Source organism: Sparus aurata, chromosome 6 (genome assembly GCF_900880675.1).
Source record: "Sparus aurata chromosome 6, fSpaAur1.1, whole genome shotgun sequence".
Lineage (NCBI taxonomy): Eukaryota > Metazoa > Chordata > Actinopteri > Spariformes > Sparidae > Sparus > Sparus aurata.
The window spans coordinates 17,706,088-17,721,900 of record NC_044192.1 but is presented as its reverse complement, the minus strand read 5'-3'; the positions used below and the strand labels follow the sequence as shown (position 1 = coordinate 17,721,900).

At 40.7% G+C, this 15,813-nt stretch overlaps 1 protein-coding gene across 3 annotated transcripts; it reads right to left on the bottom strand.

Moving 5' to 3' along the window:
* Positions 1 to 1,440: 1,440 nt before the first annotated feature.
* On the bottom strand, positions 1,441 to 12,961 carry LOC115583434 (high mobility group protein HMGI-C). 3 transcript variants are annotated; one of them, XM_030420275.1, is made up of 6 exons: positions 12,602 to 12,961; positions 9,292 to 9,415; positions 9,069 to 9,152; positions 5,723 to 5,773; positions 5,535 to 5,573; positions 1,441 to 3,767 (listed from the first exon to the last, which is right to left on the bottom strand). In XM_030420275.1, exons 2-6 carry the CDS (start codon positions 9,397 to 9,399, stop codon positions 3,684 to 3,686), a joined length of 366 nt encoding a protein of 121 aa, XP_030276135.1. In that variant the 5' UTR covers positions 9,400 to 9,415; positions 12,602 to 12,961; the 3' UTR covers positions 1,441 to 3,683. The 3 variants fall into 3 exon arrangements, with proteins under 3 accessions (XP_030276135.1, XP_030276134.1, XP_030276133.1); XM_030420274.1 differs by having other exon boundaries at positions 9,292 to 9,495; positions 12,602 to 12,960; XM_030420273.1 differs by having other exon boundaries at positions 9,292 to 9,464; positions 12,602 to 12,960.
* Positions 12,962 to 15,813: the final 2,852 nt, after the last annotated feature.

The following is a 15,813-nucleotide window of genomic DNA, read 5'->3' as shown; positions in this document are numbered from 1 at the left end:
TGCAGTTCATAGACTGAATCAAGTATGTTGATTACAAGCCATAATGTTGTAAGGATGTCAGTTTTGGTTACAAGAGTAAGTACAAGAGGTGTTATCCATTTAACCTGGTGCTCAATTGACTCGTCCCACGACGTCGATGCCTGACATATATCGGACAGAGAGCTTCTGACTGAAAAGCACACTAGTATAACTGGACTTATTGCCACATTTTGTTTTGTCGCTCTGCAAAACCTAGAGAAAGGAGCACACTGGTCAGCAGTAATAAAGTTAACTTTCATTTGTGAGAGCTGTCATGAGTTAACGTCAGCCCGCCTGCTGTGGCCAACTAAACTTTTAGCTCATTGTTCCTCTTCATGTGTTTAGCGACAGTAGCTCTGGATGTCATCACAACATAGTTTTAAGGAGAACATCTTTTATTCCCAATGTGATGCAGAATAACTTCACTACCCATATTCCAATACTGTAACATCGACGTCTTTGACTGGCTGAGCTTGCTGTTACCATAAAAATGTTTACCAGACCAGCTAAAGTCATGTCGCTGGCTAGCTGACATGAGTTTCCAGTTCCAGAGTTGAAAGTTGTTGAAAAGAAATCATTGGCAATAGTTTATGGGATGATTAGTCCTTCGCTCTTTAAATAATTATTTACACAGTCGTTGCCTTTTTTTTTCTTCTGTTTTTCAATTTTCTTTTATTTGCTCCAAATCAAATAATTTATGGTCAGGATTCATTTTTCATTTGGTTGGTTTGCTTCAAAGCTCAAAAACTCTATATAGTTCGGATTTTCTGAAACGTCACTGGACTAAACGAACAAAGAAATTCACTTCCAGACACAAAGTGGTTCCAAAAAATGTTGAGCTCTATAGATCGGCCACAGTTTTTGCCCAAATAAGCTGGTAGTGAATTTGGCATAGCAGTCGAGTGTCTGCGTGTGAAGTTGTGTGTTTGTGTTCATGCCAGTTGGCTTTAAAAGGGGTGTGGCAGTGGGAGGAGCCAATCACTAAAAGCTCATAACTTGATTGAACTGATTGACCCAACGTGACCAAACCAGTCACATCTGAGAGGTTGTGTGAGGATGCATACACCTACATGGTCGTATCTATTGCAAATTTGTGCTTGTTTCAATCAAAAATTGGTCAAATAACATTAGTCGATTACCCACAACTTATTTGGCAATTTTCACACACAATAACTTGTTGTTGTTTTCCATAACTTTCGTGTATTTCAGCACTGCGTGGTTATCTGCCGCCCCTTTCTTTTTTAAAAATCACATGAATTAAGAGTGTCACACATACAATTTTACAGTGTAAGAATCAGAAAATACATGATGTAGTAAAAATGAGAAAAGAGTAAGCGACCCAAAGAAAACAAAACAAAAAAAAAACAAGTATTTATCATAAGGAACTACACCCTAAAAAAAAGCAAATATTTCATCAAGTTGTTGTAAACTATTGGCTGCATTTTATTTTTCCCAGGAGAACAAAAATAATTCTCACTTCAGCTTTTAACAAAAAGGCCTACAGTTGTTTTTTTTTTTGTTTTTTTTAAAGAAATGACACTGATGCTTTCATTTTTACACCGGTAGTAAAATCCTCTGCTGGAGTGTACTGTTTGCTTCTGTGTGTTGGTATGCAGGCCTGAAAACCCTTTTGCCTGTCTGTGCTGTATGTCTGCAAATAAACCTGTGTGTGTCTGTGTGTGTGTGTGTGTGTGTGCGTGTGTGTGTGTGTGTACAGTAAGTGCGTATGTCATTGCTGCCGTGGGAGCGGAGAAGAACTTTGTCGGAGATAGTCTGTCTTTCGTGTTACTGAGGTAGAATGAGAGATTAAGAAACTGAGGGCAACTGAGGTTTAAATGAGGTCTTTGTGTCAAGGCATACTGGTAATGTCAAATACAGAAATGCACAACAAACACAGCACAATAATTATTTCTGAGTAGGCTGACAACATGTTCCTGAATAGTTTTTTGTACCTGAGGTTTCAATATGGTGTAAAAGCACTGTAATAGTGATATCCTGAGTGTGGTAAAATGACATGTCAACATTGTCGTCGACTAAAGAATACATGAAGGATTTCTATCCAAAATGAGACATCCAATTAAACCTTTGGGTGTTTTCGTTTCTTAAAAACAGCTGCTGGTTGAAAGTAAAAAAAAAATAAAAATTAACCTGAATGTTGTACATTGTCATTTGAACTTACGTTATCATCTGCATTTTTCTATTCTGAGTAAAGAACGTTAGACATCTCTCCTCTCCCGGACTGGATATTTCATTTTGGAACAAAAACCTTTCACATTTACTTTCATAATAAATGACTTCAGAGCACCATGTTTATTTGTAACATCATTAAAAAAACTGTCACCGTCTTGCTCCCGTCTCACGTGAGGATTCATGACACTTGATTTAGAAACATGTCTCAATGAAACGGTTTGGTTTGGTTCCTTTTTCCTTGAACCCCCCCCCCCCCCCCCCTCATTTTTAGCCTACAACCCTGCCCTCTCTCCACACACACACTCATTCATGCAGAGACACACACACACACGCAGACAGACACACACACAGACACACCGAGAGGTTGAGGAAAGCAGGAATCCTTACGGTTGATTAGTCGAACATTTTGGGAAATACGCCTTTTGGCTTTCTCGCCTAGTATTCAATGGGAAGATTGAGAAAAATGGTTAGCTTGGCTTAGCATAAAGACCGGCAACAGTTAACCAAGCTCAGTCGTGTCTGGATGGTAACCCTTACCCTAGTGAGGTGATGTGGTATAAAGAACGACCAAGTGCACTTAGGAAATGGATCAAATATGGGACTTTGACCCAATATATTGTGGTTCTTGTCCCGTGTGAAACTAAATGTTACTGTAAACTTTTGACTAGTTAAAGTAAGTTTTAAAATGCGTTTTTTGGAGGCTGTTTGGTTCGATTTAGGCAAAACAACCACTTGATTAAGATCGTGGTTTTGGTTAAAATAATGAGCCAACATTGCCGTTTGGTACCCCAAACAGCTTTCTGGCAGAAAGTCCTGAAGGCAGACTTCTCCCATGTGAGGTATATCTGATATCGTCCGCTCCTTCAGAGTCAAGCACTACTGCACTGAACATGTGTGAGAGTTTTGTGGATGTAGGGTTAACATCCAGACACGACCGCATAGCCTCTCAAAATCCACCTGACAGCACCGTTAAAACTTGCACATGACCCCTGTGAAAACAAAATCATCATTCATACACTTTGGTTTGTGTACGGATCAAACTAACAAATTATAACATGTTAATTAGTGAGCTTTAGAGGCACTGATAGATGGATTTTGTTGCCTTTAGACAGAACCAGGCTGACTGTTTCCTCTTGTTTCGGGTATTTGTACTAATGTACAGACAGGCACGTGGTATCAGTCGTCTTGCCTAACCTTCGGCAGGAAAGTGAACAAGCATGTTTCCCAAAATGTAAAACTATTCCCTTAATATAAAAAAACCGAAACCATATCCTAAGTTCAAATTCTTTCAAACTAGTATGAGTGAACCAACAAAACCAGAGTACAGTATCGGATTGGGAGAAGAATCCCCCGTTTGCAATGATTTTTTGTTTGTGTTGTGTGTGTGCTCCTGAACCCCCATCACAGACAGGAGTCAAGACTGAACCCCTGTTTGCTTGAGGCCAAACCTTGAGGTAGGTAGAGAGGTATCTGATCTACTCCCCTTCCTCCTGCTCCGGGACCTGAGATGTAGAGGGCTCAAGCTGCGAGGGACCCTCCTCAGCTTCTTCAGAAGGGCCCTGGAAACGCAGGGAACCAAAACCACTGTCATTTTGTCTGTTATTGTGTTCAGTTCGGTGACTCATTGTGCGCATGTTAATGAATCAACACTAGAAAGAGCATGAGAAATACAAGAATGAGTGTTAAAAATTTCATTGAGCGATTGCGTGCGGCAAAGTAGGTCCAGCTGTCAGGCCTCGAAATGTGAGGAAGACGACAGTTATGCCAGGAAACCAAGAAGACAGAGGAAGAGAACAGTTAGATCAGGTTTCCCCTCTCGACATTGACTCATTCTTCCCCTTCGTGTTGCGTGCATCTGAGAAAGGGAGTCTGTCTCAACGGTTTCAGTTCTTGAAGCATCTTTGACAAACTGCTCAGTGCAGAGGATGCGATAAGGCAGACTGGGGGCATCAAGAGCAGACCTGCCCGCTTCGGTGTCAACTGTTGTGCAACGCTGCCATTCGGATAGTGAACAAGACGGCTAGAAGAACCCTAAATTCTCAGAAACATGTTTCTTATATTCGCCAAAACTGGATGTCACAAAAAGGATGTATGGAGGTGTATCTGGGGAATTCAGCGCTGCCATCTGTGCATTTCCACGAACTCGTAAAAACACAAGGAGCATGTGCATCAGGTGTTTTAGTCATTCAAATCAAATGTGCCAACTCAGCAACAACTTTAGCAGTTTTGATAACATAGTGTACAAGGATTGAAAGATATATCATTTGAAATGAGAATTAACTGATTACGAAAGCCTTTTCTGAGTGTTGGATTTGTGTTAACGGAGTCGTTTTCCAGAGCACAGAGGCTGGAAAAGTTAAGACCATTATGATTTTGTATGACGGCGCACTAGATTGTATGAGTGAAGTCAAATGTACCACATTACCTAATATTTCTTAGATCACCATTCTTCTTCAATGAAAGTTACAAGACCATTTACTTGTGGTGCGCTATGTGCTACTTTCAATGTCAGTACTATGTCTTTTTCTATGAGTCCTATAATTTTTACAATAATATTTAACCATTGCGTGCTATTTTTGCCAAATGTTTTTCATTTACGTCTACATACTGTCTTCTTGTAAGCCCCTTGTGCTGAAAAAAATAATAGAAAAACAAAACTAGAGTCATTAATTAATCCGATGGCTTACGATGAGAGCAAATGACTTTTTGTTCACCTTAAGGTTTGACGCTGAGCACGAGCTCTGTGCTGAACATGAGCTTATTAAATTCATGAATAGTTAAATGAGATCAGCTCTGCTATTATCAGTCCTGCATCATAAGTGTAACTGATATTAGTCAAAAGGTAAAAGGTGTGACACAAAATGAGATTTCTGTTCAACTGAACAAAGGGTTTCATTCGTAGTCATGAAGTCAGCTCCAGTTTGATGCAATAAAGGGTGAAACATGGTTTGATAAACCTGCACAGTGTTAAACTGTGCACTCTGCACATGCAGAGAGGCTGCAGGGTTTAAAACTTGTAGTGATTTAAAGGCTCAGTTTGTGAGATTATAAACCACTTCGTGGAATTAGTGAACATGGCTCTGAGAGTTATTTCATAAAGCTGTCACAGATCTTATTTCAGTCATTTTTTGTGACTACTTTCTTTAGTAACTGCTGCACAACATTTCTCCAAACTCTCTACTCTTACTAAAGTTATACTTTTAATCTAAGATCATTTTCAATTAAATCACAATAAGGTCTTATGTGAAGGAACCGGTGGCTTGAGCGGCTTCATCAAAACAAAACTGAACCACCCTTCTAGCTTTTAAAGTTTTCATTCTCCTCACCTGCTGCTCTTCAGTCACTTCTTGCACCACTTTCTGGGGCTGTGGAAAGACAAGGGACAGGATTTATTGTACATGAAGTGAAATCCACCCTCAAGGACCGTGCAGCTGCCGCAGACACCTTGGAGGCTTTGGATGTACATTTACAGTTAACTCCAAGATGTGTCTAACTGTCAACGATTGCTCCATACCCATTTCCTTGGTCGCCCACGAGGTCGTCTCTCCCCAAGGGGCTCTACTTTCTGAGAAAGAACAGATGAACGGTTAAAGGGGGGTTTCAGACTTTTACAATCCTTCATGCTGATCACCAGCTAAGATTACGAGCTCTTGTGTGATTGCAGTTTTTTGCAAATTTTGTCAGCAGCCATTTTTTAACAGCTAAAACTTCTTCAGGTCAGTGAGAAACATTTGTCGCAGGAACAGCAGAAGTTTTGTTCTATTAACTGAAGTAAGTAAGTAAGTAAATTACTAAACGTATATGTATTTGGGAATACTTCGATAAGAATTTTACAAGTACAACAAAACTAGGTGATAAACAAGATAAAAAAGTATTTTTTGGTCTGTAAAATATTCAAACCTTCCCACACATGAATTCATTAAAACAATCTAAACAATTAAATAGCTAAATATCAGAATTAAAGATACGGTTGGATATTCTAGAAGCTTTTTTGTTGTATTTGTAGAAAATGACTTGTCACACCCCAGCAATTAATACATCAAATGCTCTAAAAAGGAAAAAAACACAGTATTTGTGTGTGCCAAAAAGGTGGATGTATTGCTAACCTATTAGTTTCACAAGAATGGCAGAGGAAATGCGGCAAACTACCAAAGACTGACATACTGGCTTGGCAGTGGGGTGTGCTAGCAATAGCTATCTAGCTTTGTTTGTTTACGTTTATTGTGATACATTAGGCATTTTCTTTCATGTGAGTAAGAAATTAGGTCATTGGACAAGGTTAGCGATGACAACCTTATGCTGCAGTCACAGTACATAGCAAGCTAACTGAGTAGCACAAAACAGACAGTCCCTGAGCCAAAGAACACAGCTGCCGAGGCTAACGTTAGCACAAAGCACACAACTTCAGCAGTGATCGCCTGGTAGCCTTTTTCAAACTGAGATATGTTTGTTATGGCTATTTTGCTTTCCGTTTATGTTATTGTGGGATTTAATAGAGTTGTTAATCTATGTATTATTTGGACTAGAAAAGCTAATAATGGGTAGTGTAACAAGCTAGCAGCTTGCACAGATCTCCCAGCTGGCAAGGAAGAGCTATGGGGTAGTCAGTGAGGGAGGTGGTGGGACTTTTTCACATAATTCCAAACTGTAGCTTTTCCTTGCTGATGTCTACAATCTTACCATCCCCAGCTTTAAGTACACATATTTACCCCACATTTTGCTCCTACAGTAATAGTGATACAGCTAGAAAAAAACACAAGAGACATTTTTCTTATATATCTGCTACATGCTGCTAATGCCCGGGTTGCTCTTGCGAGCTGCCAGCAGGGGCTGTAAAAATGGTTTCCCTACTGATAAAACAGGCTTCTGAAAATCCTTAAATTTTAACCTCAGGAGATGATTAAGAACCACTAAAATGAGTATGTTTATTGTTTGTATATGAACATTCATACGAACATACAAACATACATACGAACTTCCATAACAATGCAAAAAGCAATTTTGCTTATAATGACAGATATGAGTGCATGTTTGCAAGAGTGAACAGTACATTTATACTGAACAGAAATGTGTTTAATGATGATTACTTCAATATGATCTATATTAAGACATACATGTATGCGGTTAAGGTTTTTTTTTTTATTTAGCCCTCCTGATCTAAATCAGCTGCTTCTTTACAGTGTCTTCTGTTTTTCTTTGCTTTGTGTATTTCTTGAGTTGATCTTCGATTCTTGCGCTGTGATTTTGGCTTCGTACAGCACTTTGGTCAGCTGTTGCTATTTTTAAATGTGATTTACAAGAAAAAGAAATTTAGACTTAAGATCAAAACGGTGTTGACCATTGTTACAACTGTGAGCAAAGTGTTCATATCCGTTATTTCACTAAAAGTTGATACGATACAACAGTATACAGATACTCCTCTGAAAAGGTATTCTGCAAAAGATTTTATCATAACATGAGTATCGAAAGTGATGCTCATTGTAGAAAAGTGTTCAGAGTGTTTGATTTGATGTGTTAGGGTTCAAGGTTAGTCTCCAGCTCCAATGACGCGGGTGGGTTGGTCTGGGAGGCTGCCCTCCTTTTGTTTATTTTGGCCCATCGGGCCATCAGTTTGTTTGTCTGATTGTTTCGGAGTTTTTTCCTCTTTGTCTGGGTTGCTGTTCATTTAATAAATTCAGCGTCTTCTAAACTGCAACTTGACTTGGTTGTTTATGTTATACCTGTTTTGGTGTACCTCCTTAAGGGGGTCGTAACAGTATATTACTGTATCTGTTCTTAATTCCTATGATATGATATCGTGCTCTTATCGTCCTTTATTGATTGTATTCTTTTATTTATCTCTATTTCTACATTACTTTTCCTCTCTATTCATTTTCTGTCATCCTTCCTGTTCTACGGCTTTTAGTCCTTTTACTTGTTATAACTCATATTGTCTTTTTGTGTTTTTACATTTTCTGTTCCACCGTCTTGTTTTAACTTCACCTTAGACAAGGCGCCCATGTGAATGTTTGTTCTGTCATACTGTCTTTTCAATAGTTTCCTGGGTACAACCAAAAAAAACTTTATCATTATCATTATTATTCTGTATTATTGAATTATTACTAATACATTCATGTGTGACAAGAATTTAAATGCTGAAGCTCGACTGGTTGAGACGGCAGCAACTTTAACTACTTGACAAACTGCTGACAATGTAATAATTTAGGAAGACGACTGCAAAGTAAGTAATTGTAGTGGTGGTAGTGCAACATTTAACTCTCAAAAAACTGTTGCGCGTGCACATGAAAGTATGAAGGATGGTAAATATATGCAGCGACAAACAGTAAGACAATCTTTCACTCCTCGGACTAATAACAGCTGAGGATCTGAGCACTGACCAACTGCAGGCTGCAGACATGAATACTGCATTGATTTAATAACAGTTTTTCTTTTCTCTGTCTGAGCTGACATATGCCCTCACAGTGGCTGCTGATTATCTTATAGCTTTCTTTAAAAAAAAGACATACATGTCTGCATTTCAGGAAATATTACATGGAAAACTCTCAGATGCATCTAATGCAGATAAACTGGAAAGAGAAGCCCATGTGCTACTACAAGCTTACTGGCTCCTCTTTCCTGGAGTGATAGAGATAGAGGTTATTTCAAGTTAGTTCAGAAGCATTTTGTAATTATATTTACAATGTATAATGTTTCATAATACTTGTAATAAATCCACAGCATTTCTTGCAATTTAATAATGTCTAAATATAGCACTCAAAAAGCTAATTGTTGCAGGTAGGGGAGACAAGGTACTGTTACAATGCTGCAATTAAGAGGTCAAATAAATATTTAATATCTTGGATACACTGATCAGTTTCAACCTTCAGTGCAGGTCTGGGGCCTTTGTTCTTGCTGCCTTTCGGTCGTCCTCTCGGTCGCTTTGGAGTTGGTGGTCCAACAGGCTCCTGTGGAGAGAAACCAAACACTAATCAGTTGAAGACACAGACACACAATCAACCAGCTTTGTTTTTCAGAATGAGGTTTGAATTTTTCCCAATTAGACATTTTGATCATGAATTTGTCTGTTAAAGGTCCGGTGTCTACCTGCTGCTGTTTCCGTGGCCGACCCCTGCCCCTGCGCTGAGGCTCAGGAGGCGACTGGGCGGTGCTCGGCTGGGGCGACGACGGCTCTTTGGTCCCACTGTTACTCATGCCTGTGTCTGTCCACCTGCGTCAAAGAGTGTGGGCATCAAAGCCTGGAGGAGCGGCCTCGAGGGCTTAAAGAGGAGAAGACCTGAGTATCAGCAGCTGGAGATGTGAGCAAAGAAAATGAAAGAACAATTGCTTCTTCTGAACACAATCATCTCTGAAGAATTTGGGATCATAAGCTCAATCAAACCAGTTCAAATAGTTGTTCTTTTTGCACGAACGTATCACTGAAAGGATAACTCAGAATCGCACAGGACTATTTTCCGAGAGCAAGCGTGGGAACTGCTCATACATAAGCCTTGGCACCGCGCTCATCGGAACACAGACAGGGCTCTGGCAAATGCAGGGAAACATGAGAGTGGTGTCCAGCGACTAAAAGTAGCACAGATATTCACAACTCAATCTCCCATCCAAAACCTCCATCCACTCTCCTGCAACACCGCCTTTCCACTTGCCCTCTGTGAGGTATTTCTCAATGGGTTTGCGCAGGTTGTAGGTGTGTCTGATGCTGCTACAACTTTTCCTGTGCAACCTGAGTGGCTGTGGCAATCATTTAGAAAACGCACACACAAGAAAGCACTGAACAGAAAAAACCTTAATGGAGATCACACTATGACGAGGCAGTGACAAATCTGAGTTTGCAGCCTGCAGTGAGCCTCTGAGCTGCAGTGATACGTTGCTTAAGGACAGAAAAGTGATCTGCATAATGGATTAAACATTTGTATACATTTTAAAGGCAGAGATGCAGAACACTCTCTGATTGCAGCTTCTTAGTTTTGAGGATTTGCTTTTACGGGACTGCAAACTTAATAGCTTTCATTTTCATCAGGAAACCCGTCTGATGATGTGGTCTTGGGGCTTTTAAGACTTATTCCAAAGTGTTAAAACAGATCTGTTATAAAAATGTCTCACTTTGTCACCAATTCCTGAATTGGTGAATCGTCAAGTCAAAATAATGTTAGAAGCTGGTTTAAAGTGCAACGTGGGCACATGTTGACATCAAATCGCTTGTTTTGTCCAACCAACTGTCCCAAACCGAAAGATAATCACTTTAAAGAAACAGATAATCACAATAATCACAGATAAAAACAGACATCACTTCACTAATATTAAAGACAAAGAAAAACCAGCAAATCTTTATCTTTAGGAATGTGAAAATTGTGAATAGTTCATACTTTTCCTTGAAAAATGACTGAAACAATTAATCAAATGTCATTAAAGTCAATTGCCAATTCCATTTCTGTGACAAGCGTTACATCGACTGATTTGTCGATAAGAGCTCGACCGATACAACAACTGACAGACATATTTGTATCTACGTATAAGTTGTCCGATATGTCCCAAAATGCGTTTTTTTTAGAGATCAAAATGTCAAAAAGGATGCACAGGATCATTTCTAATTAATAAATCCTTGAAAGTGTACTGCTTTAACGTACTAGTGTAATTTCAGACGATAACGTTTGTTGACTAACTCTAAAACATTCTTACTCTGTTAACCAAACACCAAAAGTGTTTTATAACCACATATGATTGATCAATGCAAAAAATGTATGTATGTCTGCTTCTATATTTTTCGTTTTTACGTCCTTATATCAGTATCCACATCGGCCCCAAAAATCAAGTATCGGTCGAGATCGACCAGCGATCATTCTCTCGAATAATCGATTAGTTGTCTGTTCGACAAAGTGTCTGAAAAAAATGACTCCAAAGCCAAAGATAACATCATCAAGACGAAAAAGAAAGGCAAAAAACATCCAGTTTACCGTCAAAGCACTCTGAAGAGAACAGAAGAGTCACATTCGAGAGGCTGAATTTTGACAACTTTTCTTCAAAACTCCTTGAAAAAGCGACTGTTAAAAAATAGCAGGGGGGATTCATTTAATGTTTGAAGAATGGGTCAATCGACTAATCCTTGCAGCTCTGGACTGATCCATTAATCAACATTTTGTTCCAGCTCTAGTTGGCCATAGGTCCTGATTGAAAGCAGCCTCCAGCACTATAAACACCATATGCTTTTGTTTTGCTGCATTTCTAGTAACTTCCTAGAAAGCAGCACAGTTATTTAAGGCTGCTTAAAAAAAAAAGAAAAGAAAAGAAAAGAAAGGACTTTTTTGTGTTGTGTTCTATGTTAGTGTGTGTGTGTGTGTTTTAATTTTTTTTATTAAAGCAGGAGAGAAAACAACAATACTTCAGTCTAGGGGATGTAGGTTCACGTCCCAAGGTGGTCGTTTTTCCATACCGTCTCGCGCTGTAAGGAATGTGCCAAACGCTAATTGCCAACACAGCCTATCAAACGGCCGCACTGAAGCAGGAAGTCGGGAGTAATTTGAGAAATCGACGTCCTCTTTCAAACGATTTAAAAGCCAAACGAGACGCACGACGTCGCTTATAAACTCATTTCGGAGCAACACAACAAGCGTCCTGCACTCCTTCCCGTGCAGCAGCTCGCCGTCCGCTTCCACTCGCCCGTGTTTGGCAGTCAAGTACGGGACTGAATGTACTTTTTTGCATATGGGCGGCAATTGCGACCATAAAAAACACATTCTTTTACAGCCTTTTAAAGACGGTGCGTAAAAAAAAAAAAAAAGAAAAAGAAAAAGAAAAAAAAAACGCTCCTGCAAGCGAGGGCCCTCGACTTCAAAACCTTTTTTCCACCCCCCCGACTTTCGGCCGAGGAGCCGCCGCAACGTTAAAGAAAGAAAGATGAAGGAAAAAAAACACAGAAAGAAAGAAAGAAAGAAAAGGCCAGAACAACAGCCGGAGACCAGAGCGGTGTTTTTAAACGCGTGTAAAAGTCGGCACTCGCCACACAACATCCCCCCCCCCCCCCCCCCCCCCCCCTTTTTTTTTTTTTTTTTTCTCCCATCACTTGCGCAATCGATCCTAAAATGTGCTGGTTTTGGCTGCGGGAACAGGTCCGCCGAAAGAGTGGATGAAACCGAGTGTCTGCGAGGGGGGCTGCAGCACGGAGGAGGAAAAAAGGAAAAAGAAAAAACTTCCAGCAAGGGAGGACAAAGGCGAGCAACACAGGTGCAAAAGCTCTCCTTTCAGAGCCCACCAGCTCTGGACGTACAGACACATACATACATGCAAACACACGGGGCTATAGGCTCCATGTTCGGGGCTGCGTAATCCTGTTTGTGCAGGCTGCGCCGAGTGCAACAGCGCGAGCGGAGCGAGGAGGAGGGGGGAGAGTTGAACTTACCTTGAGTCGGTTTGCAGTTTTTACCTGGAAGTTCAAGCAGCCAGCTCACTTTGTGCTCCTGCACAACTATGAAAATGTTAGTGTATCGACGTCTCATTGGTTGGAATGAAAGGGTAAACTCTCCCTCTCTCTCTCTCTCTCTCCCTCCCTCCCTCTCTCACTGTGTGTGTGCTTCTCTCTCTCTTTCTCTCTCTCTCTCTCTCTCCCCTCCTCCCTCCCTCTAATCGGAAATGTGTGTGATCCCCCAGACGTCCAGTCACGAATACCCCAGTTGCAGTATAATTGGGGGGTTGTAGCAGAGCAGTATGCATTGCATACTTTCTCTATTATAGCATGTTTCAAGAAGGAACGAGGGGTAGGAGGGTTAAACAGAGGACCCCGCCCCGAAAAGGCTCACCGGACCACCCACTTGAGAGAGGAGGAGGAGGGGGAGATATGGGAGAGACGGGCATCAGACAGGAGGGTAGAGTCTGGTTCCGGGGTTCCCAAAGTGGGGTCCGGGGGATGGGAAGTTCCCCGAGAGGAGAAGAAGAAGAAGCAGAAGAAGAGAGGGAGAAAAAAGGCTCAGTTTGCGTCGGTAGTAAAAGGCAGACTGTCTAGACTAGAGTCGAGCAGAGGTTTCACTCTCTCCCCGCTGTCAGATCCCCACCTACAGTGTGAGAGATATTATTCTGTCAGTCACAACAAAGGACGCCAAGTATCAGATGAGCTCACCGAGAACAAACGTCGTCCGATGCGCGTTTTGTTTTGGGGGAAAAGTCGACGCCAGTTTGGGTTTTTTTCTTTTCTTTTTTTGACTGGATGCAAACATACACGAAAGAGAGAGAGAGCAGGAGGAGGACAGATGCATGTGTGTGTGTTTGAGCGAGAACAAGCACAAATCTCCCTTTTTTTCAGTGGTGATCATGAAAAGTTATTTTCTATTTTTTAAATTGTATTATTCCCCTTGAGAATGATTGATATTTTCAAATACTGCAGAAGCTCTGTGGATGTTTGGAAGTTTTAATCAGAGGAGAGAGTATTTTGTGTGCCTGAACAAGCTCCTTTATTCCACGATTAAACAAACTGACCCGAAACAACGACACAATTTCATACTGTTTTACTTTGTTTATATGTGGCAGACCCTGCCACCCTTCTAGCCTCAAACAGTGATCTTATTTCCCTCTTAGAACAGCTTGTTCATTCAGTTATGTGAAGAAAACAAATGTTCCAGAGTTTGTATTATTTCCCCATTAATGTTTTAAATATTAAAATTCTGAGTCTGAATTTCCTTCTCCAGAAACTACATAGTGCAACTTTAAATAATCAGAGCACCGAAGCAAAAGAAAAAAATATGTTTTAGCATTTTTTTTTTCCTGGATGACCTCACCTTTATTTATAGCAGGTTAAAGATAATTAAAATGTCTCTTGATTAATCACAAACTACATTTTCTTTAAGGTTTTAATCTTATATTAGAATCCTGAGTTTGAATTTCCTCCCCTCAAAACTACACAGCGCCCCTTTGATGAAATAAAAAGCTCTCCTCCAGTGGACATGTTGTCTTTTCGGGCTGCCGTGGTTTTTGTTGCCGTGCTGCCCTCATTTTCCCTGAATTACTCCTAAAACATTTCTCTGTTTCAAGAGGTAAAACTTTGGTAAATTTGCACAAACTGATAAATACAGATGGAAACGCTTGAACTGCAGTGAATACACATTCCAGGGGCGGCTAATGTTGCAGTGCTCATGGAGTCATGTCAGGTGAGCGTGCTGGCATGAGACCAGCATATAAAAAGCTTTAAGTTACAGAGATGAAGCGCAGGGCTGGACTCGAACGGTTCATAGCGTCGGTTTCATAACAGATTAGATAAAATCCTGCATAACCTGAAGTGTACATTGGGGAAAGTAAAAAAAAACAAAAAAACAAAAAAACAATCAAATACATAATCAACAAGGCCATTATCTTCATCTGCATACAACAAAATGACAGAGAAACTATTTGCATATCTGTGTGGCAGCGTTTATTGAACATTTTAGTCAGGTTTCTCAGAAGCAACAGTTGCTGAGAACTGGTAGTCATTTATGAATCTGATTAGTCATCCACTATAAATATTACCAAATGAAAGTGAGCAGAATGAGAGTCGCAACTGTCAACCTGCCATCCTTTTTCAGACGCTGTGTTGCAGCAGGAGGATAATTGGCTGTCGTTAGCTCGAAGGGACATGTTCTATACTTTCAGTCCTATTACTGCAAAGAAACAAAGATAAATGTCAGTGTTTCCCGATTGTCCGGACGAAAGAAAAACTGTTGGTGTGAAGACAGACAGAAACAGAGAGAACAGGGGGTGCATGAGAGAGAAATAGTGTGTGTGTGTGTGTGTGTGTGTGTGTGTGTGTGTGTGTGTGAGAGAGAGAGAGAGAGAGAGAGAGTTCAGTGGCCTTCTGCAGGCTGGTGTGTCTGAGATTCGGTTGGACTCTGATCTTGAGGTTTATTTAAGCTGAATTCCGTGGGCTCATCAGGACCGGGTTACAAAAATCCTCCTATAGAACTAGAAAGAATGTGCAGCGCATACAGTTCTGCATAAGGCACAAAGGCATGTCTTTAGAGGTGGGGGCAGGCATCAAAAGACAGGCAGAGGAGGGATTTCTTTAGAGGCTGGGGGCAAAGAAGGTATTTTCGGAGCTCCATTCAATGCCAGTGAGAGAGGAGAGGAGAGGAGAGGAGAGGAGAGGAGAGGAGAGGAGAGGAGAGGAGAGGAGAGGAGAGGAGAGGGAGAAGGAGAGGAGAGGAGAGGAGAGGAGAGGAGAAGGAGGGGAAGGGAGGGGAGGCGTACAGTTTTGTGGTAAAGGGTGCACTTCCAGGGGACGTTAAGAACTTAACGTGTGCCGTTAACCCCCCCGACACCTCCTGTTATTGGAGGTTACTTAGCTCCAGTCATTCTCCTCTGAACCCGAGAGGCTACAGTTAGTTTTTGGTAAATGCAGAAGAGAAATTTAATTTTAGGTCTCTCTGTTTATCATTTATAAGCACTATGTAAACATTTATTTCTTTACTTTGCATTATGATGTAATAAAAAGCAGAATTGTGTTGACTAATGTATTTGTCAACAGCTTTAACTCCTCCTGTGGCCGCTCATAAGTGGAGGCTGGTGTCTACACGAATAATGAATGAAAGTGTGCTATGACACAATGGTAATATGTCGCTGTAGGAGAAGGTAGAGCTGTTGACAAATAAT